At 31.5% G+C, this 19,419-nt stretch overlaps 2 protein-coding genes across 5 annotated transcripts in view; one reads left to right on the top strand and one right to left on the bottom strand.

The window, feature by feature from the left end:
* LOC127706134 (dystrophin-like) overlaps window positions 1–1,535 on the bottom strand; it is a 32,244-nt gene extending 30,709 nt beyond the window's left edge. The window contains exon 1 of one of the 2 annotated variants that reach the window (XM_052210585.1): window positions 1,458–1,535. In XM_052210585.1, coding sequence (XP_052066545.1) covers window positions 1,458–1,479 — 22 coding nt within the window. In that variant the 5' untranslated portion in view covers window positions 1,480–1,535. The remainder of the gene's footprint in view (window positions 1–1,457) is intronic. The other variant, XM_052210591.1, reaches the window with a different exon arrangement.
* A 93-nt stretch (window positions 1,536–1,628) lies between these two features.
* LOC127706168 (kelch-like ECH-associated protein 1) overlaps window positions 1,629–19,419 on the top strand; it is a 32,897-nt gene continuing 15,106 nt past the window's right edge. Inside the window, exon 1 of one of the 3 annotated variants that reach the window (XM_052210635.1) lies at window positions 1,629–1,757. The gene's annotated coding sequence lies outside the window, so the exon portion shown is untranslated. Of the gene's footprint in view, window positions 1,758–7,125; window positions 7,287–15,095; window positions 15,194–19,419 lie in introns of those variants that run through there. The other 2 variants (XM_052210625.1, XM_052210646.1) reach the window with 2 other exon arrangements.

The raw sequence follows: 19,419 nt of genomic DNA on the forward strand, positions 1-19,419 counted from the left end.
AGAGGGACAGTCAAACTCATAGATCGAAAACAAACTGACAATGCCATGGCCAAAAATAAAAAGACAAACAGACAAATAATAGTACAGATGACACAACATAGAAAACCAAAGACTAAGCAACACGAACCCCACCAAAAACTGGGAGTGATCTCAGGTGCTCCGGAAGGGTAAGCAGATCCTGCTCCACATGTGGCACCCGTCGTGTTGCTTATGTTATTACAAATCCGGTAAATAGTCTAATTCGGTAAGTCACATTCGTGAAAAGGGAGGGTATTGTTGTTACGACATAAGGAACATATCCGATATCATCTGTGAAACGGTTATTCCATAACGGTCAACCAACTCGTGATGGCGTCCATAAAACTTACGAAGGGATGACTTCAACTTCACCATTTGGAACTCTTGGTTTAATAGCTTCCTTGTGAGCAGCAGTCCTCTATCAAGGAAATCATGATAGGAAACACAAGCCCTGGAATTTCGTATCAATTGGGAGATATATACTCTGTATGCAGGCGCTGCTGGAATGTTGCTACATAGAAATGGAAAGTTCACAATTGGGAAGCTGAAATCATCTCTTTTGTCGTAAAGTTTTGTTTTCAACCGACCCTCATTGTCAATTTATATGAGGCAGACTTAACTGTATCTGTAGTATCCTTTATCTATAATTCAATGGGATAGATTCGTTCAACATAGTCACCAAATTTTGTATTATTTAGTGAGAGAACATCATCTATATAGTGGAACGTAGAGTTAAAGGATATTGCTAACTTCTTATCTTTCTTCCTAAGAAGTTCCTGTATGAAGTCAGCCTCATAATAATAAAGAAACAAGTCTGCAAGAAGAGGGGCACAATTGGTTCCCATTGGAATTCCGACAGTCTGTTGAAAAACATGTCCTCCAAACATAACAAATATGTTGTCAATCAAGAAATTAAGCATCTTGATTATGTCAGTATCAGAGAATTTTTTGTTTGAATCAGAGTGATTCTTTACAAAGTAGGATTTATCCCTCCCCAAGACAAGATACTTGTATTTACGTTCGTCATTCTTTTTCATGAAACAAAATAATACCAACTCTTTCAATTTGTCTTTTAGTTTGGAATGGGGAATACTTGTGTAAAGAGTAGAAAAGTCAAATGTTTTAATACTATTGCAAGATGAGAGAGTCTTAGATTGTATGTATTCTAAAAGATCTTTGGAATTTTTTAGTATCCACATCTGATTCACACCACCTCTACTCTAGAATAGGCAGTTTCACAATAACTTTGGAGCCCGGCTTTGATTGCTGTTAAAATAGATGTTATTAATTTAGAAAGAGGTTTCGTGGAGCACTTGGAAGGACACTTATGTAGTTTAGGTATCCAATACAGTGATGGAAGATCCAGTTCTTCATCTTTGGTTGAAATTTCAATGTTTGTCAGTTTAGTGTTATCAATTTCAAATCTAAAATAGCAATACCATAAATATCAACAGATTCCATTTCTAAGGCACAGCAGCTGACTTAATGTAAATCTATCACTTTATGACAGTCACTTTTTCTGATTTTTTTTTTAAAAGCCTTAAAAATAGTCATAGAGGCGCTTGAATGATAAATACTATATTTGAAACGTATTTGGAACCTTGAATGCTGACACAGATATCAACTTCCGGTGTAGAATTTTAGATCAGCAACATAGAACATATCGAAGTTTTCTGGATTTTCTTAAAATAGAAAAACAATTAGAGAGAAAATGGACTGAAAATCTATATAAATATGTGGTAAGATATTGAATCTCATATTGTCTTTTGAAAAATTAGATTTTTCACCATCCAAACCACTTAAAACTCCTACACTGGCTACAGCACTAAACTTCTAAAGCCAAAGGGATGGTAACTATAGTTTAATTATACGCTTGATTCATATATATTTGCAATAACCAGAACAAAATATTTAACTATACTGATTTTTGATTTCATATACTCATTTAATGGGTAAAATGGATCCCTGTATCCTTCAGCTTTCTAGGTCAATGTCCTTGATTGGTATATTTTGCTCGAATCTCAGAATTTGTAATAGTACTAATACACATGTTAGACAACTATTGAAAATCTGCACTTTCCGTTACATTTCCTATGTCACAATGCTTATTACGTCACAATATAACCGATTGTTCAATGACGTCATTTACATTATTGTCCTGTGGACTAATTCTCTAAAAAACAACTCAAGATTGGTGTAAGAACATGAAGAAGGAGATTCCATTTGATATTATAAATTAACTGCCCCGTTGGACCTGGGATCATTAAGGGAAATAATAGGACAACGTTAAAATAATTGCTTTATGTCATTAAATTTTTCCAGAAATAGCAGCAATTGGAAGGTCATGTATTGAGGTTGGAAAAGGGGTACCCTACAAGACATTATCATTCATGTATAAATTATGCTTAGAATAGCGTAAAAAATAAATAGTTAATACTATTTGATGCTAATGATACTTTAGGGTCATCTGATGCTAACAGTAGAGGAAAAAAGGGCACTTGAACAGTGTTTTCCTTAGGCTATTCAAGCATTGCAGTACCGCTATACATAAATTTCGACCGCCATGCTTTCATCATTGCTGCAATGCATCCCGCTATGTGTGAAAATTATAACTGTGTAAAATATTTATTATCGATATTTTGAAAGTGAAATGACAAGTGACAACACTCCACAGGTGTTTTAAACTCATCAAACTAATAATTGGATGCATCACGTCGCGCGTGCCGGGATTATACAAAATTCTTGATTAGTTGGTTATACATCGAGACTTCGGTTACATAATAAAAGTTGCCAGTTAGCTGATAAATAAATAGTCGGATAAATCTCCTATGCATATCTTTCTGTGCTAAATAAAAAGTTTAACCTTTTCCATTTTAAATTTCACCTTATAACGGGTGTTTGACATCGTTATTTTACTGTGATCTTTTAAAAGTAGAAATTTAAAATTTGGTATTATAAAATAAAACTAACACAATTTCACCGAGATTGGACAAAACTTTTTTTTTAATAAACGTTCACAGTTTTTCATCAGCTATATTTATATCGATGAATTATTTTTTGATTGGTCACAACAATCAGTTATTTTTAGATTAGTCGCGGTTGATTGATTTATATCAAAGAATACACATCACCGCCAACAGGCCGAGAAAAAGACATGTCTTATGAAATATTTAAAAGATTTGATAGAAAAACTTTCAAAACATACATAGTTATTTTCGGAAATATTGTTTTTATTAAACTTGTGTAGTTCTATTTTTTATTTCAATGGGTTACAAGCTTAAGTGTAGCGGATTCATTTGACGTTTTTTACACAAGTGGGGCTAAATTTCGTTCACCTCGGCAAGACAGGATTTTTACAATTATGAAGCATAATAAATAAATCAGACAGGGATGTATTTAAAAAAAATAGTTAATTGTCATGAAATAAAATTTCAGCTTAGCTTCCAAACAGGTAATTGCCAAATATGTCATCCGTATGTCCATATGTCAGGTATTCTTCATTGACAACTTCTGAAATTTACGCAAATAAACTTTTTATGCCCCAGCCGTAGCGGATGGGGCATTAAGTTTTACTCTTGTCCGTCTGTACGTACGTCCCAAAATTGGTTTCTGTTCTCTAACTTGAGATTGCCTCAACCAAATGTTATGAAACTTATACACAATGCTTATTACCACAAAATACAGATCAGGTTTGAATTTTGGTAACGTCACTCAAACTGTTCTAGAGTTGTGCCCCTTTATAAATGAAAAATTACAAAATTTTTAGTTTCCTTTCTCTAACTTAAGTTTGCCTCAACCAAATGTTATGAAACTTATACACAATGCTTGTTACCACAAAACACAGATCACTTTGAATTTTGGTGGCGTCACTTTAACTGTTCTAGAGTTATGCCCCTTTATAAATGGAAAAATTGCAATATGTTTAGTATCTGTTCTTTAACTTAAGTTTGTCTCAACCAAATATTATGAAACTTATACACAATGCTTATTACCACAAAATAAAGATCAAGTTTGAATTTTGGTGGGGTCACTTTAACCATTCTCGAGGTATGCCCCTTTATAAATGGAAAAAAATCCAAAATTTTTAGTTTCTGTTCTCTAACTTAAGTTGCCTCAACCAAATGTTATGAAACTTATATATACACAATTCTTTTTACCACAAAACATAGATCAAGTTGAATTTTGGTGGCGTCACTTTAATCAGTATCGAGTTATGCCCCTTTATAAATCGAAAAATTGCAAAATTTTTAGTTTCTGTTCTGTAACTTAAGTTTGCCCCAATCAAACATTATGAAACCTTTACATAATACTTATTACCACAAAACTCAGATCAAGTACAAATATGGGTAGCGTCACTTTTATTGTTCTTGAGTTATGTCCCTTTATAATGTTGTATGCAAGCGGGAGCATCATCTGTGTCCATGGGGACACATTCTCCATTTATTTTTATTGTTTCCTGTAAAATCTCTGTGAATCAATGATGACATTCAAAGTTTTATTTAACAACTTGCTGTTGATGCTGAAACCATTTTATCAGCAAACTGAGGACACTGTTAGTGAAAGAATGTAAAGACATGACATTTAGGCAGACAATGAACAAAGTTGCCAGTCTTGGAACTTTGTATCCTTGTCTATCTAAGTATGCAGCAATTGGTCTTATTTTGCCAGTTTCAACAGCTGATTGTGAAAGGTGTTTTTCATGTTTAAACTGAGTTAAAACACCTTTGAGAAACAGACAATGCCAAAAAGTGATGAATTCTTTAATGCATATATCAATTGAAGGACCAAAGGAGGAAGATTTTGATTTTGAAATCTGTGTGGTGACCTTTGGAAAGTTGAAACAGAGGAAGATATCAACAAAATAATGTGTACATGACATTAATTTGTAAATAACTATTGCAGACTGGATTATTTTTATTGTTGTTTATAAGGTCTTTCATTAATTCCTCTCATCTGTAATGAATACTTTAATGAATTATATGAATTGCTGTACCTATAAACCTATAATAAAACAGTTAGATTGGTATATGGCTTTAAACATATAAATTATGTAGTGTAACTATTTCTGAAAAAGAAGCGTCGCACGCGCAAATTTACCATGGACCCACCATGCATGAAAAATTTTCTAGGGAAGACACTGCTTGAAGCTTGATGTGAAAAGCCATTCCTACCCTCATTATTCAGTCTTTCCTAGCAAAATGTTTTTTTATGCTCAACAAATGCACAAAAAGTATAAGGTCTTAGAACAATTTTAAATTTTTGGTGATTAAGGCCATTAAGTGTTACACTTGTCCCTCCATCCGTCCGTATGTCCCAAAATTGGTTTCCGTTCTCTAACTTTAGTATGTCACTTTTTGTGTTCTACAAGAACATGTATGCCCCTTTACAAATGGAAAAATTGCTGAATTTTGTTTCCGTTCTCTAACTCAACCAAATGTTATGAAACTTATACACAATGCTTATTACCACAAAACTCAGATCAAGTTGAATTTGGGTGGCGTCACTTTTACCGTTCTTGAGTTATGTCCTTTTATAATGTTAAATGCAAGCAGGGGCATCATCTGTGTCCTATGGACACATTCAGAATTTATTTCCATGTAAGGTGAAGCTTGACAATGTTTTACATTTACCTACATGTAATTGATGTAAATGATTGAAATGTATTGAAATGTATTGAAACTTAATAGGTTTGATTAATAGAATACATGTGAATATATTAAGTGTTCAAATTTGACATTATTTCGTAATCCTGTTCTTTTGTAACTTGGATAGGAGGGAGCCAGGGAGACATACTTGTTAGTGTCAAATTTCTGTGTAAACCATCAGTGGCCACTTTGGAGACTTTGCTTATTACATTTTTCGTGACTGTACAATACAACCTATCATCTATCAATTTGAATATTGGTGCAAAGTATATGACTATCTGATACCTACATTGTTTAATATAGTGTAGAAATTTCAGCAGACGTGTATATGTCTAATTACAGTATTGAATTTTCTTATCATTTTGATACATCCGGTGTATCAAATATTTCAAGCATTGAATTTAACCCTTCATGGAAAATTATTAACCAAACTGTAAGTTGTTGTTCTGTTTTGTTTTAATTATTAAAAGCATTATGAATGAAAGATCTGTGATAATCATCAGTCATATTAACAAAAGATTTTTGTTTTTTTTGTTGGACAGAATTAAGACAAAAGTTTACTAATTTTTATTTTTGAAAAGTCTTTGAAGGACAGCATACATATACAGAGATTTTTTGTACATGTAATGTATTTTCTGTTATAATGCATGATTTTTAATCTTTTTAAGGCACATCTGTAAGAAGATCTATACACATTTCTATACAAGTACCTATGTCATGTATGTAGTGTAAATATATATCTATGCATAAGAATGTTTTCAATTTGGACCAAAGTTGGTCTGTACCTGTACATGTTTTCATAATTATCTGTGTAAAGTGAATATATATTGTGTTAGAATTGAAACACCTTTTGATACATTTAATCTACTTGCATTTTCTGTCACAGTTTACATAGGAATTTATTTTAAGGTTGTAAAAATTATTAATAATGTCTTTTATTTAATTGCTTCTTTTAGAAAGATTATATTTTTGTTTGTAAAGACTACCTGTAGGCTGAAATTTCCCAGTATGTTCAGCTTTAGTGTATGTTATACTATGTGTTGAAATATAGACATTGTATATTTCATTGTGATGATATTGGGCAATCCTTTGGAATTATTGTCCTTTCAAGACACAACTCTTTTCAATTAACAAATTTATCATATTATCATGATTATGGAATGTATTGTTTTTAGTAATGAATTCTGAGGTATGACTTAGTAATTTATTGTGTTTTAAATTTATAATATAAATTGATAATCAAATAAAGTGTTTAGGAGGATTATAGACATTGTTAATGATATGTTTGTAAATCTTGCATGATATTTGTATTGTAATTATGTTACAAGATATATTTAAATGAACATTTGATAAAGAATATTAATGGTCTTTACAAATTAGACTCTTGAGTTTTGAAACAATGCCATACATATTTTTTGCAAAGTCATTGTCGTTTATCTACAAACGTATTTTTGCCAGTAAGGTGTGGTATGCAAGTTTTTACCTATGTTTACATCTGTTTTAACGTAAGAGACCGCTCACCTGGAATTACTAACGACGTCAATTACCTGATTATTTCCAACAGATCTAATTGATGCTCAAACAACATATCAGCTTGTAATTGATCTTTAATGGATTGTACAGGTAATTTTTTACGTCAGAATTTTAAATCTTTAATTTTTTTTTTAGATTTACTTTTTTGTAAAAGATTATGTAATTATATATATATAATGCAACAGTAAGTTTATTTATCATTTTCAAAGACTGTCAATGTTTTCTAAAAATAAGAATTGCTAAACAGTTTATAAATGAAATATATGCTCTTACAAAATATTTTTTTGCACCTATATTTATTCAATAATAAATTATTCCCTCCATCCATTGAAATCCTTAAGTATGAAAATTAAATATGACTATGGTTAGGTTTATATTGGTTAACACGATTTTGAGTGCTAGCTTTCGTCATTAAATATTTTAAAGTACATGTATACAAGACATTATTAAACTTTATATTGCATAATTTGGTTTTTACTGTTTTCAAAATTTATTGCTGATAAAAACTTATAAAAGAAACATGCATGCATGTTCTCATATCTCTTCGTCTGAAAATTTCAGAATTAACATTTAGTATTTATGACTAGCAAGGTTACCATTTTTTTAAAGTATTTTGTGGACATAGTACTTATATCATGAATTTTATATGTCAATTAATTGCACTTTTCAGGTCATTTAATGATATTAAATGACAAATCTTCAAAATAACAAAAAAAAATCCCCTTCTTAAACCTGACTACCTTTGAGATTTTAATGAATCCAACGAAATTGAACTGAACTGATGATGTGCATCGGAAATCTTTGAAAACAATTATTTGAATTGAGTAAAATTAAGGTTATATGCCTGTGGTCATGGTGGTAGTGCAACACCTTTACCATATGAAACAGGGAATAAAATAGCAATAGTATTTTTTTCTGACTTGAAACAAGTTTAGATATATATGTAATTATCTATACATTTAAAAGGGAAAAGAAAGATGACTTTCCCTGCTGTCTGACCATTTTAGCATTTTGAAAAGTCCTCGTTTTCAGTTCGTCCTTCTATAAGTTTACTTGTAAATATTTTCCGTTTTCAAGTGGCATGTTCATTTAAGTAAAATTATGGCTTTACTAAATACCATATTACTTTTGAATGAAAATAATTGTTAAAAGCTGAAGTACAAAGCAAACTGGTAATATTGAATTAGAGCCTAACAAATTAATATCAAACTTGACCTTAATTATAATGAAGGGTCTTCAACATTATTACACATAAATCTGACAAAACCAATGTTAAACATGTTAAAGGGGAGGAATGAACTCTAAAAAGTTAATTAAAAATCCTGTTTAGGCAAAATTGTATTCCAGACCTTTGAAAAATAATAAAATTGGGATCACCTTTAAAAGTTTTGACCACTGATGAAATATTGAGGGAAGTGCCAAACAGTACCAGGCAAAATAAGGACAATACATGGTTCAAGCACTTTCATCCTTAAAATTCATAATGGATTTTTGTAAATAGATATGCAAGGTTTGACTGTACCAACATTCTTCGCAAGAGGTGTAGATATGCTGCTGAGCATTAGAATGGCATAAAGTCTTGATAATGTTGGCCGTGCTTGACAATAGGTGTAAATTTAGATTTGCTACTGAACATAAGGAGGGCAAGTAGGCTTGTAATTGTTAACATTCTTGACAATAGCTGTAGATATGCCGCTGTATATAAGGTGGGCAAGTAAGCTTGTTATTGTTAACCTTCTTGACAAAAGCTGTAGATATTGCTGTTTATAAGGAGGACAAGTAGGCTTGTTATTGTTAAAATTCTTGACAATAGATGTAGATTTGCCCATGAACAAAAGCAGGGCAAATAGGCTTGTTAATGTTGGCCATTCTTGACAATAGATTTAGATTTGCCTCTGTACAATAGAAGGGCAAATAGGCTTGTTAATGTTGGCCATTCTTGACAATATATATAGATTTTCTGCTGTACAATAGGAAGGCAAAAAGGCTTGTTAATGTTGACCATTTCTGAGAATAGATATAGATTTGCCTCTGTACAATAGAAGGGCAAATAGGCTTGTTAATGTTGGCCATTCTTGACAATATATATAGATTTGCCTCTGTACAATAGAAGGGCAAATAGGCTTGTTAATGTTGGCCATTCTTGACAATATATATAGATTTGCCTCTGTACAATAGAAGGGCAAATAGGCTTGTTAATGTTGGCCATTCTTGACAATAGATTTAGATTTGCCTCTGTACAATAGAAGGGCAAATAGGCTTGTTAATGTTGGCCATTCTTGACAATATATATAGATTTTCTGCTGTACAATAGGAGGGCAAAAAGGCTTGTTAATGTTGACCATTCTTGAGAATAGATATAGATTTGCCTCTGTACAATAGGAGGGCAAATAGGCTTGTTAATGTTGGCCATTCTTGACAATATATATAGATTTTCTGCTGTACAATAGGAGGGCAAAAAGGCTTGTTAATGTTGACCATTCTTGAGAATAGATTTAGATTTGCCTCTGTACAATAGGAGGGCAAATAGGCTTGTTAATGTTGGCCATTCTTGACAATATATATAGATTTGCCTCTGTACAATAGGAGGGCAAAAAGGCTTGTTAATGTTGGCCATTCTTGAGAATAGATGTAGATTTGCCTCTGTACAATAGGAGGGCAAAAAGGCTTGTTAATGTTCGCCATTCTTGACAATATATATAGATTTGCCTCTGTACAATAGGCGGGCAAAAAGGCTTGTTAATGTTGACCATTCTTGAGAATAGATGTAGATTTGCCTCTGTACAATAGGAGGGCAAATAGGCTTGTTAATATTGGCCATGCTTGACAATAGATATAGATTTGCCTCTGTACAATAGAAGGGCAAATAGGATTGTTATTGTTGCCCTTTTTGTTATAGGAAAAATAGGTTTGATATTTTATGCAATTGACAATAGTTGTACCGTACATACAACTTTAATTCTGATATTTATGCTTTTATCTAAATCAATTTGGTTTTGCTGAACAAAATATTCCACAAAAACTGTAAAAAATATAAGGCAGCTCTCCACTTTATTGGGTTCAAAAGAAGCCCAAATTTGGTGCAGTCAATATGAGAGACCCTTCATTAAGTAACTGATTAAAACAGTAGAAATGTATGACTGACAGTCATTGTCCTATAGGTCGAAATAAATTACAATAAGAATTACAAATGTAGAATAATTCTTTTGTCTACCAGATTTATACTGGTTTGTGAGGTAAAAGAAAATCTGATAATAAAGTTTTGTTGGCCTTTTTTATTTGAAGAATACCCAGACTTACTTAGTTTCCTGTTAAATGTTAGGAATTCATGATGACTTGACACATCCTGTTTGTGACAGTTTCTTTTTAGCTTTTTAAAAATTATGTTCTACGCTATCATGATTATAATCAATATCATATAATCTATAAGAAATTATTCAAAAGTTATAGGTACAATAGGTAGACTTGAAAATTGAATTGTAATGGCATCTTTTTATTTAAATTGTTTGATGTAAAACATCCTTTTTAGCTATCCAAAAGCATCAGTGTGGGTTTTTCTCATTACTTGTGGGTTGTCTTTCACTGTCAATTTTTATGCCCCCGCCGTAGCGGAGGTGGCATTAAGTTTTACCCTTGTACGTACGTCCATACGTCCGTCCGTATGTCCCAAAGTTGGTTTCCGTTATCTAACTTTAGTTTGCCTCAACCAAATGTTATGAAACTTATACACAATGCTTATTACATGTACCACAAAACACAGATCAAGTTTGAATTTTGGTGGCGTCACTTTAACCGTTCTAGAGCTATGCCCCTTTACAAATGAAAAATTGCTGAATTTTTCGTTTCCGTTCTCTAACTTTAGTTTGCCAAAAACCAAATGCTATGAAACTTATACACAATGCATATTACCACAAAATACAGATCAAGTTTGAATTTTTGGTGGTGTCACTTTAACCGTTCTAGAGTTATGCCCCTTTACAATTGGAAAAATTGCCAAATTTTTTCGTTTCCGTTCTCTAACTTAAGTTTGCCTCAACCAAATTTTATGAAACTTATACACAATACTTATTACCACAAAACTCAGATCAAGTTCAAATTTCGGTAGAGTCACTTTTACCGTTCTTCTGTTATGTCTGTTTATAATTTTATATGATATGCAAGCGGGGGCATCATCTGTGTCCCATGGACACATTCCACATTTATTTTTTGAAAAATCTTTTCGTCTGAAACAAAAGATCCTAGTAAAACCAAGCTAGAAACTGTGTAATATTTTATGACATGATTGAATTTATAGTATTTATATTTTTTCTTAATGTATCAGTCTTAAAAAGTTGTGACATGACAGGTTACCATAAGTTTTGTATTTAAGTCATAATTATGCTCCCAGAGTAACCAAGCTGAGGTTTATAGTTGACCATCTTAACAGTGAATAGGTATCAATAAAACTTCCAAGGTCCTCTGTGGCAGAGTGGTCTAAATAGTTTGTCTACAGTTTAACTAGCTTGTCATGACTGAGGTTGTGAGTTCAAACCCTGCACTTAGCAGGTGCTTTCGACTCTAATCTTAATTCACTAAGATTGCCAATTTTCCTATCATAGTTCTGTGGTTCTCCCTGGGCACTCCAGCTTCTTCTACAAATAAAACCTAGCTGCCATGATATAGCCAAGAGTTCTAAAAGCGGGGTTTAACACCAACAATTAATCAATCAATCAATAAAACTTTCTATAAACCTTCAGTAAATATGACAATGTGTACCACTAAATTAGAATTTTTTTGTATCAGAACGATTTTTGTGGTTTTCTATAGCAAAATATATACTTGTTAATATCTATACAAATAATAGAGGAAGATGTAGATAGATTATTGTAAAAAGTGTTTTGACACAACAAATAAATGTATGAACTGGAAACATGACTATTGTATGCAATGCTATTCTTAGTTTCTTAAAAGTGCACACCAGTATTACATGTATTTTTTGGCAAACTTGCCAGAAATCAAGACATACATTGTACATGTACTGTTGTTAATATAAAGTGGAATCATCTGTTCACCTATTTATTTAAGGTAAATTAGATGTTTCTCTTAAAAATTATTTTGATATGGTGGCACAATTATTTTAGGAAAACATCACATGTTTTAATTGTAGGTCCTGGTTTTTTCCCTTGCATTTGTAGAACATAACATTAAAAACTTAATGAAATGTGCTGTACATCTGCATTTTTATTTGGCTCATGGTAAAACAAAAGCTTGAAAACTAAGAACAATTGTATTTTTATGCTATTCTGCTATGTAACTGGATTTGATTGGTTAACATTCTGTGTAAATTCTCAGTCTGTTTATCAAAACTAATGATCTTCTTTTAAGGAAAATTGAATTCATGAATTCAAAAACATGATAAGTATTAAATAGTACAAAAACAGATAAGACGCCTACATTAAAAGCTGTGTTTTTTCAGATTTTATCCTAAGCCAAAAATGAAGTTAAAGCTTTACTCTTTAGAAATGTGTTGATATATATGATGTCATGTTGTTGTGGCAAAGTCGTCAAAACTTTTTATGGAATTTCAACTTATTTGATTTTAGTCACCATCAAAGTAATATGTTATTTTTTTTTGTATGTGAATATAACATCAATATTGAGATAAATCTTTTACAGTTTAAAGTTTTAAAGTAGACTGTCAAAGTTTAACCATCAAATTAATACAAATGTCTCAAAAACAAGCCTATGTGTCCCTAGGTTAACTCAAATGTAACAGAAAAATCTGTGTGGTTTACATCCACAAAGCATTTACAGGCATGTGAAGGATGAAAGAGTCTGTTTTGTGTTATATTGATTCTTCAATGCATATTTAATCTGATTTTCACCATCATGCATTGAAGGTATGCCAATTGCAGTTTGTTTTTATGCCCCCGCCGCAGCGGAGGAAGCATTAAGTTTTACCCTTGTTCGTCTGTACGTCCGTACGTTCAAAAGTTGGTTTCCATTCTCTAACTTTAGTTGCCTCTTCCAAATGTTATGAAACTGATACACAATGCTTATTACCACAAAACAGATCAAGTTTGAATTTTGGTGGCGTCACTTTAACCGTTCTAGAGTTATGCCCCTTTATAAATGGAAAAATTGCTAAATTTTAAGTTTCCGTTCTCTTACTTTTAGTTTGCCTCAACGAAATGTTATGAAACTTATACACAATGCTTATTACCACGTAATACAGATCAAGTTTGAATTTTGGTGGTGTCACTTTTACTGTTCCAGAGTTATGCCCCTTTACAGATGGAAAAATTGCTGAAACGTATACACAATACTTATTACCACAAAACTCAGATCAAGTACAAATTTGGGTAGTGTCATTTTTACCGTTCTTCAGTTATGTCCCTTTATAACTTTATATGATATGCAAGCGGGGGCATCATCTGTGTCCCATGGACACATTCCCCATTTTTTTTTTTAGTTACTCACCAATCTTTTCATAATCATGTCCCTTATGGAACTCAATTACAAGTTTATTTAGTTTTGTCTCCATAATTCATTACTAAGAAAGCTCAATCAGAAAATAATGATTCAAAAAGAATTCCAAGTTGAAGATAATAAGTTTGTAAACAACAGTATGTGCTTTTCTTATAAAATTAAGCAGATGCAGATATGGTATGATTGCCAATGAGACAACTATACACCAGAGACCAAATGATGTAGTAGATAATAACCATAAAGCCTTCAACAATGAGCATAACCCATACTGCAATGCAAGCTATAAAAAGCCCCAAACATGACCAAATGCAAAACAATTCAAACTAGAAAACTATGGCCTGATTTAATTTATGTACAGAACAATAAATGAAAAACAAGTATGATATACATCAACAAATAACAACCACTGAATTACAGGCTCCTCACTTGGGACTGACTTTTTTGTACATTTGTAAAACCAAGAACTGAAATGGTCCTTATTTTTGTTAGGTTTTTTTGTCAAATTTCTTCTTCTTGCATTTTATACATTGTTTTCCCTATAAAATAAAGTTTTACAACAATAAACCATCCCTAAGAAATCTTAACTAAGTGACAGTTATATCATCGTACATGTTTAAAAATTGCTATTAATTTATTCACTTAACTGACTTTTAAAAGATAATTATTTTATTATGACCACTGTAAAATACCTATTAACATAAACATTATTAAGAAGAGTCAAAAGTATGATTTATGCATATTATAAATTCATAGTTATAATTCATTCACAACTATTGTAAATAAACAGCATACATGACTCTGCTAATTTTATAAAAATGAAGTGTTCTTTAAATATTTCCAAATTCTGTTTTATTTTTTGTTACCTGTATTTTATAGGTAAATCTTGTAAAAAATAATCAATAAGGATATAAAGGTATAAAGATTATAATATTGTGTTGAGTAGCTCCGATAAAAGTGTCCCATCATCGGTGTGAACGTGAGTGACGACCGTTAAAGAATGTTTAATGATTAGCGAGTTCCTCTCTCTCAATGGTACTACAGAAAAACCTTTAAAAACAGAATGATAAAGCAGGAGAAATCATTGGATCACGTCTACAAACATATATGCGTAGGGAAACAATGATTAAGCACTCAGAAAACCCTGATCACGTTCACATAAGATAAGCCTCATTGTAACAAAACAAACTAATTATAAACCCTTTTTATACAGCTCATCATATTCACAGCTGATTGATTTAATCAAAGTGAAATTTAAATATGATGAAGCATCTAATTTGTATTTGCATTTGTCACGTTTGCAGTTCCGTGTAAAAATCTCTAACATGAAATGATGTAGCATTCTTATTTTTTCCATCACGTTCACAAATATAATTCCTTTCTAATCATAATCTTAAAAGTTGATTAAATATAAACTGTTTCAAAGTCTAACATTAACCAGAAGATCTTACCATTTTATGTTTGATCATCGCTTTATATGCAGTATTTTGAGTGACTTGCATGCTGATAATTGCCCATTATAAGAATGAGAGGTAGGAAACTTTATTTTATACAATTACAAATAAAGGGATATTGATTCATTTATATAAGGCAAGGCTTGCATTTTGCAATCCAAAAAGTGCGTGTATTTGACCTTGAACTATATATACTAATTATGCATCATGTATCTAAGTATATACTTAGAAATGTCATCATGTCAAGCTAAATTTGGCTAGCAACATACACATGTTTATCACAGTTACAGTTTTTTAACCATTTTAAATTCTATTTTGCATGTATTACACTCATAGCATGTTACATACTAAACAACTGATCAGTATACTGCACTGCGACAACCCAACAACATAAGTATGTAAATACATTTGTAAAGTCATTTAGAGGGCACCATAAATATTGCGTAAAATGTATTATAACTTGTTTTTTCATCCAATCGGAATGAATTCCTCTTAGCAAGATCTGTACAGAATAATGCAAACAATAGATTTTCTATTTATAGCTTATTAGAAAAATAAGCCCCAGCGAAGTCCGTTGTTGACGGGGTTGTTGTTGCATCATGCTGCAATTGTTGTTACGTTTGTTTTGTTTGAACTTTATATATGTTAATTATTTTGTGAAATAGCCTAATATTTTAAATGTAAATCATGTACAGACATCAGGTGTTGCATATTATACTTGCAGCTATAGGCTACATAAACATATGTGCTTCTGTTTTGATATTAAGGCTATCAGGTATCATGTAGATGGCTTTAACAAAAGGAAGGAAACTTTGAAATGTAGATTCTTTGTATGATGTACATTGGGGGGGATATTAGTTTTTGATATATTTAAACACCAAAAGGGAATTCAATGGGAGGAAATTTAATTTATCTTTCTTTTTTTTTTTTAACATATCAAAGTGAGGATTGTAATGATTTTAGAAATTCATACAAACAGAATATATCTTTTGGTTATTTGTGTTGTGTTGCTGTCTTATTTACATATATCCTTAGTAAAAACTCCTCTTATTCATGTAAGAATACTTATCTATATCAAGTAAATCATTGTATTTATAGATGTAAAAAAAAGTTAATGTCCATAAATGTAAAAATAACTAGTCTAGATAATAGAATATATGACTAGATTATTATGATTTCTTTGGAGGAAGTATAATATGTAATATCATCAATGAGAATGTTTTATGATATACCGGTACATGAAAAAGCTGAGAGAAGATGAATTGTCGAGTCATGAAGGTGAACGTGAGTGACAGAGTCTTTGGAATGTAAGACTTACATTTAAATATGCAAGTCAACCGCAACAAGTCACTCTTCAATGAATTTAATAGAGATATATATTAATTAGTAATTATGTAAGAGTGTTTTATAGCCTTATGAGATGTATAATTTTTGCATCACCAGTTTGTGTTCATACCATTTGATCAAACATTTTTTTATGATTGGATTTAATTGTATTGATGTGCTGCTCTGGTTGAGTTTTTTTAATGATGAGATTTTCAGGTTAAATACCTTGGCCCTCTGCCAATATAAGAAAGATTATATAAATTTCCTTAGTCTGAATTATTTTAAACTTTATTCCAGATTGATATTAATTTTTTCAACATGGTTAAGTACAATCGAAATTTAGGAGTTCTTTATAAATGTAAATGGTGCTTAAGTCTTAAGTTATTCTTGGTCCAATGGAGTCAAAAAGGCTGGTTTCAAAAGTAATTTAATTTATTGTCTCCCTCCAACCCTCCCCGAAATAAAAAATTAAAACAAAAATAGAATTTGAAAAAAGGTTAGCACAATCACAGGATTGATTGATTGGTTGTTAATGCTGCTTTCAACAATATTGTGCTCTTCGTTGTGGTCAATTTTAATTGGTGGAGGAAGCCGGAGAAAACCACCGACCTTCGGTAGGAAAACTGACAATCCTATAGTCAATTAAGATTGGATCGAGTGCACCTGCCCTGTCCAGGATTCGAACTCACAACCTCAGAGTTGACAGGCTAGTGATACAGTAGTTCGACAGCTTAGACCACTCGGCCACTGAGGCCCCTTGGTTAGCACAGGACTAAAAGCAGACTAGTATAAGTATGGACCCCTGCACATTGAAATTTCTTGAATTTTTATTGTCGAGCCTTCGACTTTTGTCGAAAAAGCGAGACATAGCGATCCTACATTCCGTCGGCGGCGGCGTCCACAAATATTCACTCTGTGGTTAAAGTTTTTGAAATTTTAATAACTTTCTTAAACTATCCTGGATTTCTACCAAACTTGGACAGAAGCTTGTTTATGATCATAAGATAATATCCAAAAGTAAATTTAGTAAAAAAAAAATTCCATTTTTTCCGTATTTTACTTATAAATTGACTTAGTTTTTCTGCCAGGAAACATTACATTCACTCTGTGGTTAAAGTTTTTGAAATTTTAATAACTTTCATAAACTATCCTGGATTTCTACCAAACTTGGACAGAAGCTTGTTAATGATTAAAAGCTAGTATCTAGAAGGAAATTTGTTAAAATTTTGTTCCTTTTTTTCCGTATTTTACTTATAAATGGACTTAGCTTTTCTTCCAGTTAACATTACATACAGTCTGCAGTTTAAGTTTTTAAAACATTTATTAGATTCATAAACTATCCTGGATTTTTACCAAACTTGGACAGAAGCTACTTACAATCAAAAGATAGTATGAGAGGAATATTTTTATTAATTTTTTTCCTCATTTTTGTTGAGCCTGCGACTAACAGCAAAAGTAGGCGAGACACCGGGTTCCGCGGAACCCTTACGAATTTTTAGTTTCAAAATAGAATTCCTAGAATAACAAACAGAAATCATGTTAAAAATATTCATTAGGCTCAGCATTTTTTGTGATTTTTTAATAGTTGGTGTTTATTGCCACTTTCAGGACTCTTGGCTATATCATGGCTGCCAGTTTTTATTGATGTAGGTCTGGGCTCTCAATCATAAAACTTTACTCAGTACTCAGGAGTCGGTTTCACAAAAAAACTTATTACTAAGATTGATCGTAAGTATACTGAATTGTTCATGACTTTACGATCAATCTTAGTAGTAAGTTTTTTTGTGAAATTGACTCCAGAGTACAAGATTTGTACTCGAAACACAAAATCCATTAACTTGATTGATTGATTTCTGAGTCTGAGTACGATAATCGTGCTCGAAAATTTTATGACCCCAAGGCCTGGAGAATGATGCAGACAGAACCACCTACTTTTGGTAGCATTTTTTGTAAAAAAAATTACATTACCGGTATATTTAATATACCTTTTGTATTTTTTATCAATAAAAGTGGCAATCATTTATTATTTAAACATTTGCATGAACTTTAGTCCTCATATCAGTTTTTTGCCATTTTAAGTGCATTTTATAGAAATTACAAATACTTTGGGCTAATTCACTAATAATTGATTTGAGTTTATACATGTTTTCAAAAAGTGTATTTTTCACAAGAATAATAAGACTAGTGATCGTCACTTTTATAAATTAGCTTGAAGTACAGAAAGTTCAGTTTTGAAATTGAATTAAAAAGGATACAAGCTTTTATGCATTGCACTGAGTAATATAAATATATTTAGCTTTGTCATGGTGGTTATGACAGGTACATAAAAATAATAAGAATTATGGTGCAGTTTTGTAAGTTTGTACCTGTCAAGGACAGAGAGATAAAATGCATCCTTTCACTTGAAAAATAGTACATGTATAATTTTATGATGTAAATGTTATTCGGTTGTTTCAAGCCTCAGGGCTTTATCTTTATACAAGTCCTATTAAAGGTCTTTTCATTCATGTGAATGTTTTGTCCAGCATTTGTGTTTGTTTAGATCAATATAAATTTATCTGACTTTGAAAAATTATGAGTTTTTAATAATTAACAAACCAGATTGAAAATAAATATTTGTTTTTTTTTCAATATTTGTCAGCTGTTTTTCAATATAATGCTGATATTGTGATTATTTGAAAGATAACCTTTAATATTAAAAGGTTTAACGAAAGAAATAGATTGATTATTGTTATATTTACGTAGAGAAATTGTCATTGAGTTCATTTTAATTGTAGTACTTTTCATTGATTAATTTCACCTATGATATACTATAAAAGTCTGGATTGTAGTGAATGGTGATTACTCAGGTAGAAATTCTCTCTCACGTTTACCTTCAACTGGGCATGCGTGTTACTCAGCAAAATGAAAATGTATATCTATTATGACCCACTTATAATACTTTTATTTTTGTGGTTTGCTGACCTCATACCTGTAAT

Source organism: Mytilus californianus, unplaced genomic scaffold (genome assembly GCF_021869535.1).
Source record: "Mytilus californianus isolate M0D057914Y unplaced genomic scaffold, xbMytCali1.0.p SCAF_1, whole genome shotgun sequence".
Lineage (NCBI taxonomy): Eukaryota > Metazoa > Mollusca > Bivalvia > Mytilida > Mytilidae > Mytilus > Mytilus californianus.